Source organism: Eleutherodactylus coqui, chromosome 9 (genome assembly GCF_035609145.1).
Source record: "Eleutherodactylus coqui strain aEleCoq1 chromosome 9, aEleCoq1.hap1, whole genome shotgun sequence".
NCBI classification, from domain to species: domain Eukaryota; kingdom Metazoa; phylum Chordata; class Amphibia; order Anura; family Eleutherodactylidae; genus Eleutherodactylus; species Eleutherodactylus coqui.
Window position 1 is genome coordinate 110682021 of NC_089845.1, and position 15294 is coordinate 110697314.

General features: G+C 44.4%; 1 protein-coding gene across 1 annotated transcript in view; it reads left to right on the top strand.

The window, feature by feature from the left end:
* The window catches only part of TMEM68 (transmembrane protein 68), a 35747-nt gene that overhangs the window by 4275 nt on the left and 16178 nt on the right, over positions 1-15294 (top strand). Inside the window, exons 2-6 of the mRNA XM_066578328.1 lie at positions 339-480; positions 1828-2209; positions 5356-5523; positions 10906-11099; positions 12863-12923. Of these exons, the coding sequence (XP_066434425.1) occupies positions 1885-2209; positions 5356-5523; positions 10906-11099; positions 12863-12923 (748 nt within the window). The 5' untranslated portion in view covers positions 339-480; positions 1828-1884. The remainder of the gene's footprint in view (positions 1-338; positions 481-1827; positions 2210-5355; positions 5524-10905; positions 11100-12862; positions 12924-15294) is intronic.

Below are 15294 nucleotides of genomic sequence, written 5' to 3' on the forward strand. Positions count from 1 at the left end.
ATGCCATTGGCTAGGTGAGTATTGCTGGTATTTTTATCTAGTGTAGCTAGGGCTTGTTATTGGGGAGGGCTTATATTTCAGTGAAACATAGTATTTGCTCCCATCTGCCATATTCTTCAATGCAAAAAAGGTTTGCTTTTTATGTGGGGTGGGGTGGGGGTGTTTGGGGAAAAAAACGTGTTTTTTTTTCATAAAAAAAAAAAGGAAAACAAAAACTGATTGCGCAGATGTCAATATAAGTAAGTTGAAGAGAGTGACTACTACTGTACTAATATGTAATACCGCAGTCCACTGCCCCCAGAACTTACCTGAATCTCTCTATATGTGTCTCGTTTTAGGTTGGCTATGCCGTCTCCAGGTTCGCTTTGTCCTGGATTGGTATAACTGGTAGGAGCAATGTATGGACCGCTTCATTGAGCCTAATCCCAGCATCCACTGCTTGTTGTAAGGTGCGCAGATGAGCGGCGCATCGATCATTTGGTGAGTATATTGGTGAATGCACTACTCGAGTGAGTCTGGGGTACAACTACAAGCAGTCATTACAATAGAGGACACAGAACATCCCAACACGGGGCGTACTACGTTATCTAATGTTCCGGCTCCTACAAGTCAGCGCAGAGTATACATAGTGTAACTTTTCAGTGCGTAATGCAAAAAATGTTGCAGAATAAATGAAAAGTTACAGTTTCACTGGTGTAATACGGCACTGTGTCCCAGGACTACCGAGGAGCTAACACTACAAACTGAGTCATAGGGTTCTGTGTTGGGGCATTGGACACTCTATGGGCTAGCTGATTTAGTGCCAACTAGAGGTGAGCGAGTATACTCGCCAAGGCTAACTACTCGAGCAAGTAGTGCCTTAGCCGAGTATCCTCCCGCTTGTCTCTAAAGATTCGGGGGCCGACGGGGGAGAGCAGGGAGGAACGGAGAGAAGATCTCTCTCTTCCTCTCTCCCCCCCGCTACCCCCTGCTCCCCGCCGCAACTCACCTGTCACCCACGCCGTTTGTTCAATTCGCGGCCCATCTGCATCCGCAGATTCCGTAAGAAAGCAGGAATTAGAAAGAAAAAAAGTACTGCGCATGTGCGCCGGCCGGCACTTCTGCACACATCCGCAGTAGAGGGAAAAAAAAGATCCGGACGGATAAGCTGGGTCCTCGGACGTGGGTCGGGTCATATTCAGCTGCGGGCTCCCGCATGCGCAATCGGACCCGCCCGTGGACATGAGGCCTTAGGTGGTGAAGTGGTTTAGACTGGGTCCACACAAATTCCCGATGGAAGTGCGGCCGCAGCGGAAGAAGAAAAAAAATGAACATGCTGCGGCCGGCGCATCCACGCCGCAGCGCCGGCTTCTGCTGGCTTTGCCACGGCAGGTTTGCTGTCCCGTGTGGACGAGATTTCTGAGAAATCTGATCCACATGGCTGGCTAATCCCAGGATTAGCAGCCGCAAGCGGATTTGCCGTGGCGAAATTCCGGACGGAATTTCCGCGGCAAATCCGCCCCGTGTGAACCCAGCCTTAGGCTTGATTTATAATGTGTGACTTTTTTTTGAAGAAGTTGAACAGTTACTCCAGTGCTGAGGATGTGTATTTTCTGCATGGACCTTCACACCAGAGGAAGAAGGTCATTGCGCCTAATTCAATATGCCAAGTGTAACATTTTAAAAGAATTGGGCGCATCTTAAACATAGCCAAAAAGTCACAACAGGTAGCTTTAAATATTGGCAAGTTGGGTAAATTGACAACTTAGCAGTAAAGTTTGGGGAGAGATTCTGAATGTATAACTAAGCTGCATGTTTGATCTTAATGTAGTCTTGGCTTTTCTTTAGGATGGAGAGCAGAAGCTTCTGAAATTGCCTGCCCGTGCCTTAGGCTCCAGCCTCAAGATGCAAGTTCAGAACGGGTCATGTGAAATAGACCCATCGCTTACCTATCTAACCTGCCTCTTGGAGATCCTTCTGGACTGGCTAGGGATGGACAATTTGGAGGATTATCTAAGTTACCTAGACTACCTCATGTGGGTCTTCACACCACTAATCATAGTATTCATTCTGCCCTTCATTATTGTCCTTTTCCTCTACCTGTCCATCCTATTCCTCCACGTGTACAAGCGCAAAAACGAACTGAAAGAAGCATATTCCAACAGTATATGGGATGGCGCTCGGAAAACATTGGCAACACTTTGGGATGGGCATGCTACAATATGGCATGGTAAAAATGAATGCTTGTTAGCAGTAATGACAACAGTTGTAGATGTTGATACCGGGCTTACTGTAACCGATCTGTGGGCCAGATGTATTTGGGGAAGCTAGACCAGCATCATTGTATACCAAAAGCTTATTAAATAGTTTGTTGGCTACACATGTGATAATAAACAAAAAACTTTAAGGGGGGGGGCTTCACACACAGCATTTTTTTGGAAAGTGCACTTGCAAATTTTGATGCAGTTTTTTGGAGCCAAAGCCAGAAGTGCGTCCCGCATGGAGGAGAAGTTCTTTCTTTGTAGTTCTCAAACTTTTTTATTTTTCCATCCACTTCTTGCTTAGGCTCAAAAAACTCTATCAAAATTTGCAATTGCATGTTCCAAAAAATTCTCAGTGTGAAACCACCCTAAGGCTAGTTTCACACGGGCAAGGGCGATATCGGGCCATGATTCACAGGCTGATATCACACTTTCCACCATGTGAAAACAGCCTCAGATCACTACGGGGAATCCCTTCATCCCTGCCGGGAACCCCTTCAACCCTGTGGGGATTCCCCCAGCCGCAGCTCAAGGAATTCCCATTGGACACAATGGGCGATATTGCAGAAAGATAGAACATGCCTCAATTTTTGTTCTCGCAACATCGCATGAATCAAAACATCGCAAATATGAAGGAAACTATTGAAAATCATCGGTTTCATAATTCTGCATTTTCACTCGCTCATGCATCGTGCGAATATTGCGCAATTTTCTTGCCTGTGTGAAACTGGCCTTAGTGTATGTTCATGCGCAGTGGATTTGCTGATTTTGTGTGGATTTGCATGTGTTGTGTCTATTTTAACGCAAACGTCTCATTTCGAGAGGTGACATCCACACTAATGACCTGCAGTATAAGGCTGCCTGTCCACGGGCGTTTTTTGCATTGCGTTCCCTGCGGTGATAGTCCGGCCGCGGGGAACGCAGTGCACGCTTTCCATAGTGTTGGTATGGAAAGCGCAGACCCCCTGTCCACGAGCGGAGAACCATAGCGATTTTCCGCTCACGGACGGCAAATCGCAGCATGCTACGAATTGCCACGATTCTCTACAATCAGCCTGTCAGATGGATCTCCGCAGTGAGCCTATCAGCTGGCTCCTGCTCCCCGGCGGCTCCCGTGGAGGAGATCCACCGCCGGATATTGCGCACCCGTGGACAGGCAGCCTAAATTGACATGCTGCAGATTTAAAATCCGCAATGCATGACAATTCCTTGTGGATGTTTTCTGCAGTATGTGGATATTTGTTAAGACTTTATCTACTTGGCTTATTAGAGGGAATGCATAAATAAGGCTAAAACTGAGCCCTGGGCATCACCTACCTTCATATCGTAGGGTGTAGGGGGTTTTATGTTGTATTTTTTCACACTTGTTTTAGGAAATAATTGCAATTCCATCAATACAACGATTCTGGAACATCTTTTCTGAGGATTCTGCATTGTGCTATTCCTCTGTTATTCCTCCTAGAAATTTTATAAATGACTTGACAGCTGGATGTTACCAATTGTAGGTATGTCCCTTCACCGCTGCTGTCCGATTACTGGTGTCAGGGTAGATTGTGTAGGGTCACAGCCCTTTGACAAGGGGATTAATAACACCCCATTGGCAATTTATTCAGAAATTTCCAGGAGTAATAACAGAGGAACATGTTCCAGAATTGTTATTTTTATGGAGAATATAGGCCTTTACTAAAACGGAGCAGTCAGGCGTGGAGACAGAGGCTTTTTAAAAATATTATAAATGCATACTAACTGCATTTACACGCCTCCTCGGTGGCCTCCAGTCCTGAATTGGCCCCCGTATCAAACGACCCCTTTCAAGAAGCAGTTCCAGTGAAATATAATTGGACATCTCTGGGGTTGATACTGCATTAATCAGTAACAAAGTGAAGTATAATTCAGCATGAAGGATTCTGTACTGTGGATTAGCTGTGTATGTTGTGGACCAGTAACAAAAGTTCCTGCAATGTTATATCTGTGTAGTGAAAAAATAGCAATTACGTAAATGTTATTTTCCCACCAATAACATTTTTCACCTTTTTGGCCTACTGCTACAATTGGGGACCCCATCCTATCTCACCAGGAGGCATCCCTGATCATTTTTGTACCTTTCACTGTAAGGGATGGCAGCTTGTTTGCTCTATTGACCACTACATGTGTTTCTACCTTTTGGTTAGCAGGGACGGGGTCCTCCGTTTAGGCAATTACTGTATGGGGGTTGGACCCCACCGATCTACTATTAATCTACCGTGTTTCCGTGAAAATAAGGCACTGTCTTATTTTAATTTTTGCCCCAAAAGGGGTACAGTGTCTTATTTTCAGGGGGTGCCTTATAATACTTACGTTGCAGCCGGTGTTCGGGCTGTGGTGCTGCTACAGGCTCCCGTGTCCTCCGGCACGCCGACAGAGCAGTTCTTCCTGGTAGCGAGGCTTGAATACCCTGCCTCCAGCAAGCTAATGCTCTGATTGGTTAATAGAGCACCGCGTCAGCCAATGAATTAGGGCGTTCGAATAACCAATCACAGTCATTCATTGAATTACATCATTGGATGGCTGTCATTGGTTAATCCAGCGTCGGCTCTCATTGGCTGATGTAACGCTCGATTAACCAATCAGCATTAGCTTGCTGGAGGCGGGGTATTCAAGCCCCACTACCAGGAAGAACTACTCTCTCTGCGCGCCGGAGGACACGGAAGCCTGCCGCAGTCCAAAGCTGGCTGCTAGGTGAGTATTGTTTTTTTAATCTTCTTTTTACATGTATATAGCTAGGGCTTATTTTGGGGGAGGGCTTATTTTTCACCTCTCCCCCCTCGGGGTAGGTCCTATTATCAGAGAAATACTGCACGATCTGTAGGGTATGGGCTCCAATGTTGTTGGGGAGAAAATCTCAAAAGTCTTCCTGCAGTTGACCAAACTAAACTAGCTCTGTCACTACTGCGATCCGATCTCCAGGCAGTAAGTCCTTCTTTGTCACTGTGGTTTTAGTGCTTTCTTTGCAGGGACGGCTTGTAAGTGACTACAAGTTTCTATAAATACCTGATTTATGGCTTTCTGACCAAACTTTTCTCTGCTGACTGATAGAACTTATGTGAGGCTTCTGTTTTATTTCCTTTCTATACAGGTTATGAAATTCACGGCTTGGAGAAAGTTCCCGAGAACGGGCCTGCACTAATTGTCTACTATCACGGAGCGCTTCCTGTAGACTACTATTATTTTGTAGCTAAGGTCATTCTTCTGAAAGGAAGAACGTGTCACTCGGTGGGGGACCACTTTCTCTTCAAAATACCAGGTAAGTAATCGCACTGTGGCATTTGAAAGTGATCGGTTGGGTAAGTGACTATTATATCTAGAGCCAGCCATGAAAACCTATAATTTATTACAGATCAGAACCATCTGACCTGCTCATTCTGTGCCTGTTTTACTAAAATTACTGTGAAAGCCAGAATGGAACTTTAGTATAGTGAATCATTACTGCTTTCACAGCAGCCAGCGGGGACATAAAAATGCCTCTTTCTATAGTGTTTTTTTTTTTTCTTCACTCGTCTAACTGTTTATTTGTGTAAGGCCAATGTGCACGGGCGGGTTTGATTTGCCGAATCCACGCAGGACAACCACAAATCAAGCCACCCATAGAGATGCATGGGTGTCCGCAAAAATATGTGGAATCGGTTTGCGGACCTCTGGTCCGGAAAGCAAACCACAGCATGCTCCTTTTTCTGCGGATCCCGCACGGACGGCTTCCATTGAAGTAAATGGAAGCTGTCTGATCCGCAGCTGACACTGCAGACGTACCGCGGATCCGCAGAAAAAGCAGGCGATTTTCACAGTACAGCAAACCCGGAAAAGGAGGGATCCGTGCGGACGCTGCTGCCAGGGACATCGGGTAAGTGGGGGTCACTGGCTGCAGGCAGTGCTGGATTCCATGCAGGATTCCCCGCACAGAATCTGTGCGTCCCGTGGACATTGGGCCTTAATGTATTCTCGAGTACACCAAATAATAACTATCTGTCCATTCTGGTGGACCATTGTCTAGGGCTTCGTTTCTAAATATGTGGCACCTGCACACACCTCAGGTGAAGGGGCGATGGGTGCTAGGTCAAAAAAAAGTAAAATAATTCAAAAACCCAAACACTCCAATGACAATTCTATAAAATTCTTAGCATTTCTTCTAAAAGCATGATGACAAGTTCACATGGACGTAAGAAAAGTTCCAATGTTTCAAACGCACTTAAGTGTTCTTGGTCATGGCTGGCTAAGTCTTTGTAATAGCATCCGTAAATACTAAAATCACTCCAATTACCTAATACAGAAGCCGCCCATGGCAAGAGGTGCAGAAGTAACGGAAATGGAATATCTTCCCAAAACGTCAGCATTGAATTGTCACAAGCGCTTCAAATACATGTACATTAGTAGTGAAGTGTATGTAGGACAAAGTGCAGCACATGGGAAGGTGCAGACACGATAATGCGCAATCAGTAAATACAAATGCTCGCTCCATTCCATGAACCGCTTCTACTAACTGACCATGGCTGCCGTTGAAAATCAAGAGGAAGTAATACAAGTGACATTCGAATGGATTAATAATTCACACACATTCTGTCATTCTCAAAAATGCAGTCCGCTAGGAGACTGCAAAATAATGCTACCCTGTTTCCCTGATAATAAGACATACCCTGAAAATAAGAGCATGATTTTCCAGAATTTTTGAGGATGCAAAATGATTTTTCAGGCTTTTTGAGGATGCTTGAAATATAAGCCCTACTCCAAAATTAAGCCCTGCTAACAGTTAATTAAAAAAGTCAATTTAAATAGTGTCCAGGCAGCTATACCTGTAAAAAAGTTAAACCTTTTTGAACAAAAATTAATATAAGACACTGTCTTATTTTCGGGGAATAAGACACGGGTATTAAAAAAAACATTCTAGGCTATGCAAAAAAACAAAACAAAAAAGCACAAAACAGAATAATGTGAATGTTCATAATTTCCATTGTAAAATTAATCTGCATTCAACCCCAAATAATATCACAAAATCATACAACAAAATGGCATCATATGTGTGAACACTTTTTTTTTTTTTTTTTACAACACATGCACGTTAATTTATGCCATCAAGATGCATTGCATGTGATGAACTTTATATAGGAATCACTATTCACAGATGGAAAATCAGGGTGCTTGAAAACATACATTGTAATTGTATAGATAGGGAGCAGCATGGCTAAATAAATCTAATGTCCCCCAAAAATGCCTTGGGAACTTAATGGTTATACTCTCCAAAAAGAGAATAATATAAAATGATAGACTTTATTGACATACATGCGCTCAAAACAGACACTTTAAAATTAAGGAATAGGTGGCTGAACTAAATCCTTACTAAGTCCATAAAAGAAGTAAACCTATATTGCTAGGCAGGCTGTACAGGGTGTCGGTTAATAGAGGTGCTATGCAAGCAGTCGAATTATAAGCTTCCAGTGAACTGCTATGCTGATTATGAGTTAATCACAGCTGTGACAGAGGATCGAGATGTCAGAGAGGTCATTTAGTTTGACGGACACCTCTCTGACTTCTCCAGCCTCTGTAAGATGAATAAAGAGAAATGCCAGCTAAAGTGTATCAGATTAGTAGAGAGTATGCCACAAAGAGTATCCAATGTCAGTAGGGCCAAAGGAGCCCCACTAAGTATTAACATATGGAAATACTACTTTTGATTCTTGCTCAGGTGTCCAGCTACTTTTGGTAGGATAGTGTATGTAGGCACTGGAAGAAGCTGGGGTTGTTATGGAGGCATTGCCATCATTTATATCAATCCCTTTTTCCAGTGGCGCCCACAATCTCAGACAGACAAACACATTAGGTTAATTGGCTTCCTATGAAATTAAACCCCTTAGCGTCTTTGTCTTTTTTGGAGTCTGAGCAAAAACCCACAAGAATGTGTAAAGTTCATGCAGAAGTTGCCCTTGGTCAGATTTACATCCCGGACCTCATCGCTTCAGGGCAACAGTGCTAACCATCGAGTCACCATGCTGCCTGGAAAACTGCAAATGCTTGCACACCTTACCAGATTTATGTCCTTTCCAGCTCCAAACACCTCTGTACACCACTTAGACTTAGGCCTCATGTCCACCGGCATAATTGAATTGTGGAATCCACTCGTGTCACCCGCACGTCTTCACCCCATAGATAATCATTGGGCATCTGCAGGTAATTACCGTATATACTCGAGTATTAGCCGACCCAAGTATAAGCAGAGTCAATAAGTTTTACCACAAAAAACTGGTAAAACTTATTGACTCAAGTATAAGGCTGGGTTCTCACAGGGCGGATTCGGCGGAAATCTCGCGGTTTGGCTGTAGCGAAAAACCGCGAGATTTCCGCCGGGAGAACCGCTGCTACAAAACCTGCGGCGGCCTGGCCACTCGCTCTTCCACTGCGGCCGGTGCTCCCATAGAGGAGCACGTGGCCGCAGCGAAAAAAAAAATGGACATGCTACGGCCGGCAAATCCGCGCCGCAGCGGCGGCTTCTGCGGCTTAGCCGCAGCGGATTTGCCGTCCCATGTGGACGAGATTTCTGCGAAATCTCATCCACATGGCTGGCTAATCCCAGGATTAGCAGCCGCATGCGGATTTGCTGCAACGAAATTCCGCACGGAATTTCTGCAGCAAATCCGCCCCGTGTGAACCCAGCCTAAGCCGAGCTATACCCGAACATATACTGGGTAAAAAAAAAAACCTCCATACCCTCCTCCCAGCCGGCGTCTGTGTCTGTGCGGCAAGCTGCTTGAATTCCCCCTGCTGTCATCCCCCGCTGTCCTCTCTGCTCGGCTCTGTCATCTCTGTCAGGCTGTGTAAAGAGGTGCTGTGATTTGAGCCGGTGCTCGATCATTCACAGCCAACCACAGCCTGATGGCGGGGGATGACAGAGCCGAGCAGAGAGGACAGCTTGGTATACCAGCGGGGAGAATTCAAGCAGCTTGCCGCACCGTCGCCGGGAACACAGGAATTCAAGGAGATGTCAAAGATGTCAAAGATATAAAAAAAACCCCTCTCAATCCCCTTCCCTAGCAGCACTTATGGGAATAAAGACCCTTCCCCCTAGAAAAAAAACCCCAAGTAAACAGCACCTCATTTAATGTGCATGGTGAACAACATGAACTTGGGTATTTGGTCGAAATTGCTAATTTTGCGTAACACCCCCCCCCCCTCACAAAATAAAAACAGAATACAAAGAGATCAAAAAGTGATATGCACCAAATACGATACCAATAAAAGCTGCAGCTTGTCCCAGAAAAAAAAGCCCTGTTGCAGCTCTGTCTACAGAAAAATAGAAGCGTTCTAGTCCGTGCGTGCGGTCAGCCAAGAGAAATACATTTTTTTCAAGTGTTTCTAGTCTTCAAAAGTTGTGACATAAAAAGAACTGTAAAAATTTGGAAGAACTGTAATCACACGGACCGCAGAATTAAATGTGTCGCTTATACTCCTCAGTGAACACAATATAACAGAATGGCGCTCGCCGGTTATCTGTCACCGCTTTTTTTTAAATATATACCATTCAGCGCCATCTTGCAGGCTATTGCCACGTTCATACCGCCTGAGGAATACTGTAGATATTTATGTTTTGGAGAGGTAAAAAAAGTTTAAGGGCTCCTGCCCACATGCGATAGTGCATTGCGTTACTTATGGCAATAATCCGACTGCGAGTAACGCAAGGCACGCTTTCCATAGTGTTGCTATGGAAAGCGCAGCCCCCTGTCCACGAGCGGAGAATCATAGCGATTCTCCGCTCTCGGAACTCAAATCGCGGCATGCTGCACTTCTCCACGGTGAGCCCATATGTCAGATAGATTCACTGCAGGGAACTGACAGTTCTCCCCCCTGCTCCCTGGTGGTGGAATATCACTAGCGATATCCTGCCTCACCCGTGGATAGGGGGCATAAGAAATAAAGTGGTTTTCTCCCAAAAAATGGAATAAATAGTCATCAAATTGCCTTGGAATGTAAACATGCAAAAGTAATTTTTAAAGCATTTTCAGCTTATCCGCCTCAAATAGCGCCCATAGCATGCTGTGGGAAATCGATTCTTCCTGCATGCTTGTGAACACCAATCACAGCATGCTCCATTTTTTTTTTTCCCCGCGGATTTCTTGTGGACAGCTTCCATTAAAGTCAATGGAAGCCGTCCGATCTGCGGCCCTTCCACAATGACAATCCGCGTAATCGCTAGGAAAAGCAGTAGTTTAAAAAACATCTGTACTGCACATGTCCGATGGCGAGCTGTGTGGCCCACCGCAGTACAGAAGAAAATATAACTAACCAGGGCTGCGCGGACACCGCTGCTGGCAGAGCCAGATTCCACATTTGTAATCCGACTCTGCAGGGTGCAGGCGTCCTTATACAATACCCCCAAATAATGCTATTAAAAACTTCAACTAGTCCCTCAAAGAACAAGCCCCCACATGACCGGGTCAATGTAAAATAAAAAGGTAGAGGGCATGCGGTGTAACAACGGTAATCCATGAGGGCTAATATGGTGGTAGTTGTTGGGCGACCGCATCCTATCCTGCAAATGGCTGGACACATTTACGGTGCGTCATCATAGGGGAATGTAGGACAAATGGAGATATCTGCCCCATTGCCTCTCAGCCCCATCATGTAATGACCTTTTGTATTGCAGGCTTTAAGCCATTGCTTGAAGTGTTCAGTGTAATCCACGGCCCGCAGGAGGAGTGTGTGAAGGCTCTGCAGGACGGCCATCTCTTGGCGATCTCTCCCGGAGGCGTGCGGGAAGCATTGTTTAGTGATGAAACCTATATTCTTATATGGGGGAATCGCACAGGTTTTGCACAAGTGGCCATCGATGCACAAGTAGTAAGTTTAGTGAATATCTCTACTTACTTGTAAACCGTGTCAAACTTTGCAAAACAATAACCTTGATCTTTGCACCCCTGTGCTTAAAGGGGTGTTTCCATCTCCGCATTTCATGGCTATCGGCCCCTCAGCCGGAGCCTATGGGAAGAGCCGGGCGGGAGGCCAGCACTGCACTCTTTCTGTAGCTCCCATTGAAGTGCTAGACTGTTTCCTTAGCTCCCATTCACTTAATTGAGAGCTGCCAAAAGAATGTAGCACCAAGTGCTCAGCTCTTTCGTACAGATGGGCAGAACTGCACTTCTGGATTTTTCCCATCTCGGACGTGAAAAGCCAAGATGGGAACTCTCTCTTTAAATGTCTGTTTTAGTATAGTTTTATTTCTCGTAAAATAACATTTTTGGGATATATATAATATATTTAAGCTCTACATAATGTGATCCCTCTGTTATTCCTCCTGGAATTGCATAAATCATTTGGCAAACAGGCATTATCATTCCCTTTCTCAATTTGCCATGTCACTATACAGTCTGACATTGTCAGGCTGAGTAGGAATAGACCTGAATGACAAGGGGAATGGTAATGCCCAGTTGTCAGTTTATTAATTTCCAGGAGGAGTAACAAAGGAATTGCAGAGTTCTAATTAATTCTGCACCAGAATTACAATTTCTTTGGAAATTATAAATAGAAGGGGAACAATGAAGTTGCATTCAGAGACCCTTATAAACTACTTAATATTTCAGCACTCCGTCAGTCTAAAGCTCTGCTTCTTCTTAGAGACACAATCCACTCAGTCAGGCCCGCACACCATTTTTGATGCTTAGGATTCTGTCAGTTGATGGCTCAAGGAAGCTGTTGTGATGCCCATTAATCCCAGCAGTGTTAGGCCTCATTTAGACGTCGCCAGAACAATCACAACCATGTAAAGCATTGGATTCCACTGCATTCATCTACATGGGCGCTTTTTTGTCAGCCGCAAGAAAAAATTGCAACCGAAAATTGCCAAATCGACAGCGCTTTTTTTTTTTTTCTTTCCCTCCCCTTCCCCTCTCCTTGCAGTGTCAAAAGATAGGCAATGACCTACCGCTGGGAGCTCCCATAGATTCCTATAGGAGCCAAAAAAGAGGGAGAGAGAGGGACTTTACCTTTTTCGGCGCTCGTTGAAGACACCTATTTAGCTATTTAAGCTGCGATGCAACTGCCGCTGCAGCACCCTTTTCACACGCTGCGGCCGTGTGAGTGAACAAAAAACCGCTAATTCCTATTGGAATTAGATCGTGGCATTGCAGCGTTGCCGTGATTTTCGACAGGATACGACCTGCGTGAAAACGCATCACTTGTGTGAAAGAGGCCCTAGGCTGGACGGAACTGAACCGTGCCGAACGGACCATATTGACTATAATCGGGTCCGTTTTTCTTCCAATTATATTGAACCCAATCTGTGACGGAACCTCCGGCCGAACATTCCAAAGCAGATGTGACACCGGCCTTACCCAGTTACTAAGTCTGTAAAGGAAGGAACTTCCATATTTAAATGACATTCTTATGTATACTTCTAGTATGTGTGTGTGTGTGTGTGTGTGTATATATATATATATATATATATATATATATATATATATATATATATATATATATATATATATATATATATATATATATATATAAAACATACTTTTATTGTAAGATGTGTGAATTTTCAATGTATTTGAAGTCCTGAAGACTAATTAATTATTTTATGAAATGGTTTTGATTTCTTCTCTTAGCCCATCATTCCAATGTTTACACAGAATGTTCGGGAAGGCTTCCGATCTCTTGGCTGCATACGTAAGATTTGTATTTCTTGCATTTTTTTAAATGGCCTTAGTTTACTTTTATGCTTCTCATGTAAACTGTGTTGCCTGTGACCAGTGATCACTAGACTCATTAGTTCGGCTTGGGATGCATAGTTCCAACACGTCTCCCGAGACGCTGGATCTATGGCAGCATCGGAGCTCCGTCATGTAGCGAGCCATGCAGCTGTGTGAGCTACGCTGGGTCACGATAACTTTCCTTTGCCCGTTTGTGTATATACAAAAAGCAGAGATCTTTCTTTTATTTCAATTGTATTGAATAAATTGAAAGAAAAAGAGAACAATGTAGAACAAGAGTAACCAGAGCCGATATGGGCAAACATAAAGCGAGCTACGTTACTTTTGTTAGTTTCATGAAAAGGGCATATATAAAGTACAAGTCATACCGCTTCTATCGGACTATTCAGGCCAGAGAAAAGGGAATTTTTCTACCCACTCGTAGCTATTATAAATCGGAATATACGTAGCCATGAAAACGGTGCTTCACTGAGAAGAAACACATTAAAATTGAACAGATCAATATATTTGGTTAAAAAAAGGAAGAAGGCGGGAGAACAGAAAAAAGGGGGTGGAGGTGGGAGGTTATAGGATGATGGGTGGCAGCCATCCGTACGAAGAGTCAAAAGAAAAAACAGTGTAAAGGATCAATATCAGGATTTGGATTATCCAGTAGGTATACCATGATGCCCAAGTATGGTAAAAGCGATCTAAGGTGTTGTTTAGACTGGCATTTAGATACTCCATGTCAATAGGGAGGATAGAATACCTCTGCAGCGCCACCTATTGAAAGGCAGCATTCCTGCAAGTCAATGTCAGACCTTTTAGACAAATCTTATAACAATGACTGGGAATTGTAAGCCAAGCCAGAATCCATACACAGACAGCTGTTTCAGGTGATTTGCCCCTCATCAGTGTGCAGTAGGTTTCTGGCTTGTCTAGTGAGATGCCTATAGATGTGGATTGGGATGGGTATCATTTCTCCTTAAGGAGAGCACCTACAAAGTGTGAAGAGACTTATGAGGCCACACATGCTCCTCTGGGAAATATGCAAATAAGGGAGATGGAACAATGCTTTTACAGTGCCACCTATTGGAAGGCAGTTTCCTGCAAGTCAATGTTAGACCTGATGTTGCAGAGGTATTGTTACTAGAGATGAGCGAACGTACTCGGTAAGGGCGATTTCGCAATCGAGCACCGCGATTTTTGAGTACTTCACTACTCGGGTGAAAAGTACTCGGGTGAGCGGGGGGTTGCAGAGGGGAGTGGGGTGGAGAGGGAGAGAGAGAGGGCTCCCCCCTGTTCCCCGCTGCTACCCCCCACTCCCCTCTGCAACCCCCCGCCCCACAGCGCACCCGAGTACTTTTCACCCGAGTAGTGAAGTACTCGAAAATTGCGGTGCTCGATTGCGAAATCGCCCTTACCGAGTACGTCCGCTTATCTCTAATTGTTACATCTTCTCTATTTGCATATTTCCCAGAGGAGCATGAATGGCCTTATAAGTCTCCTCACTCGCCTTCTAGGTGCTCTCCCTAACGAGAGACGATACCCTTCCTGACATACTTCTATGTTACACACATCATGTATTGTGGTGATCTAGTCATGCATACAGGGAGATGAGGTTTGTTTCCTAAATAAAGCAATGCGGCACTTTGCGGTTGTACAAATGTGTAGTAGCATCCTGAAATTAATTTTACCGAAGGCGGAAAGTTTTGGTAGGTAGTGCAAAGGGATAATCCAGTTCAATATGTCATTTACAAGGGATTGAACAGCTGACCAAAAAATGCAGTTCCAAAGGAAAGATCCCCAAAAATATGATACAGGGTCCCCAATGACGCTTTTACATCTCAACAAACCTGCGGTATAGAAGGGTTGCATGAATGCAGAAGCAGTGGGGTGGGATACCAATTCATTAATAATATGCATTGGTTTTCCCGATAGAAATAGGATCTAGCAGCGATCTGTCAGGTAGGTAGGGGTCTGCCCAAGTATCGTTCCCAATGCAGCAGATGCCTTTTTTTTTTTCTTTCTAACTCATTATATTGAAGAATAACATATTCCACTTATACAAACAAATGCAATTACAGTGTATTAGGTTTAATATGTATAATATGTTATCCCTTTGCAATCCAATTTTGGATTCAGGGTTTCCTAGGGGGGCTTTCTCTTTCTGCGATTATACAATGGCGCCATCTGCTGGCTAGAGCCAGTACTGTGGTATGCGACATGCTGTGGAGGCCCCCGACAACAGAGCGGCCAGTAATTTACAGTAAGAATACCCTGCCGGACGTCTTCCGACGTCGGAGCTGTACAGGCTTTAATCAGAATGTCTTTAGACGTCAGACAGT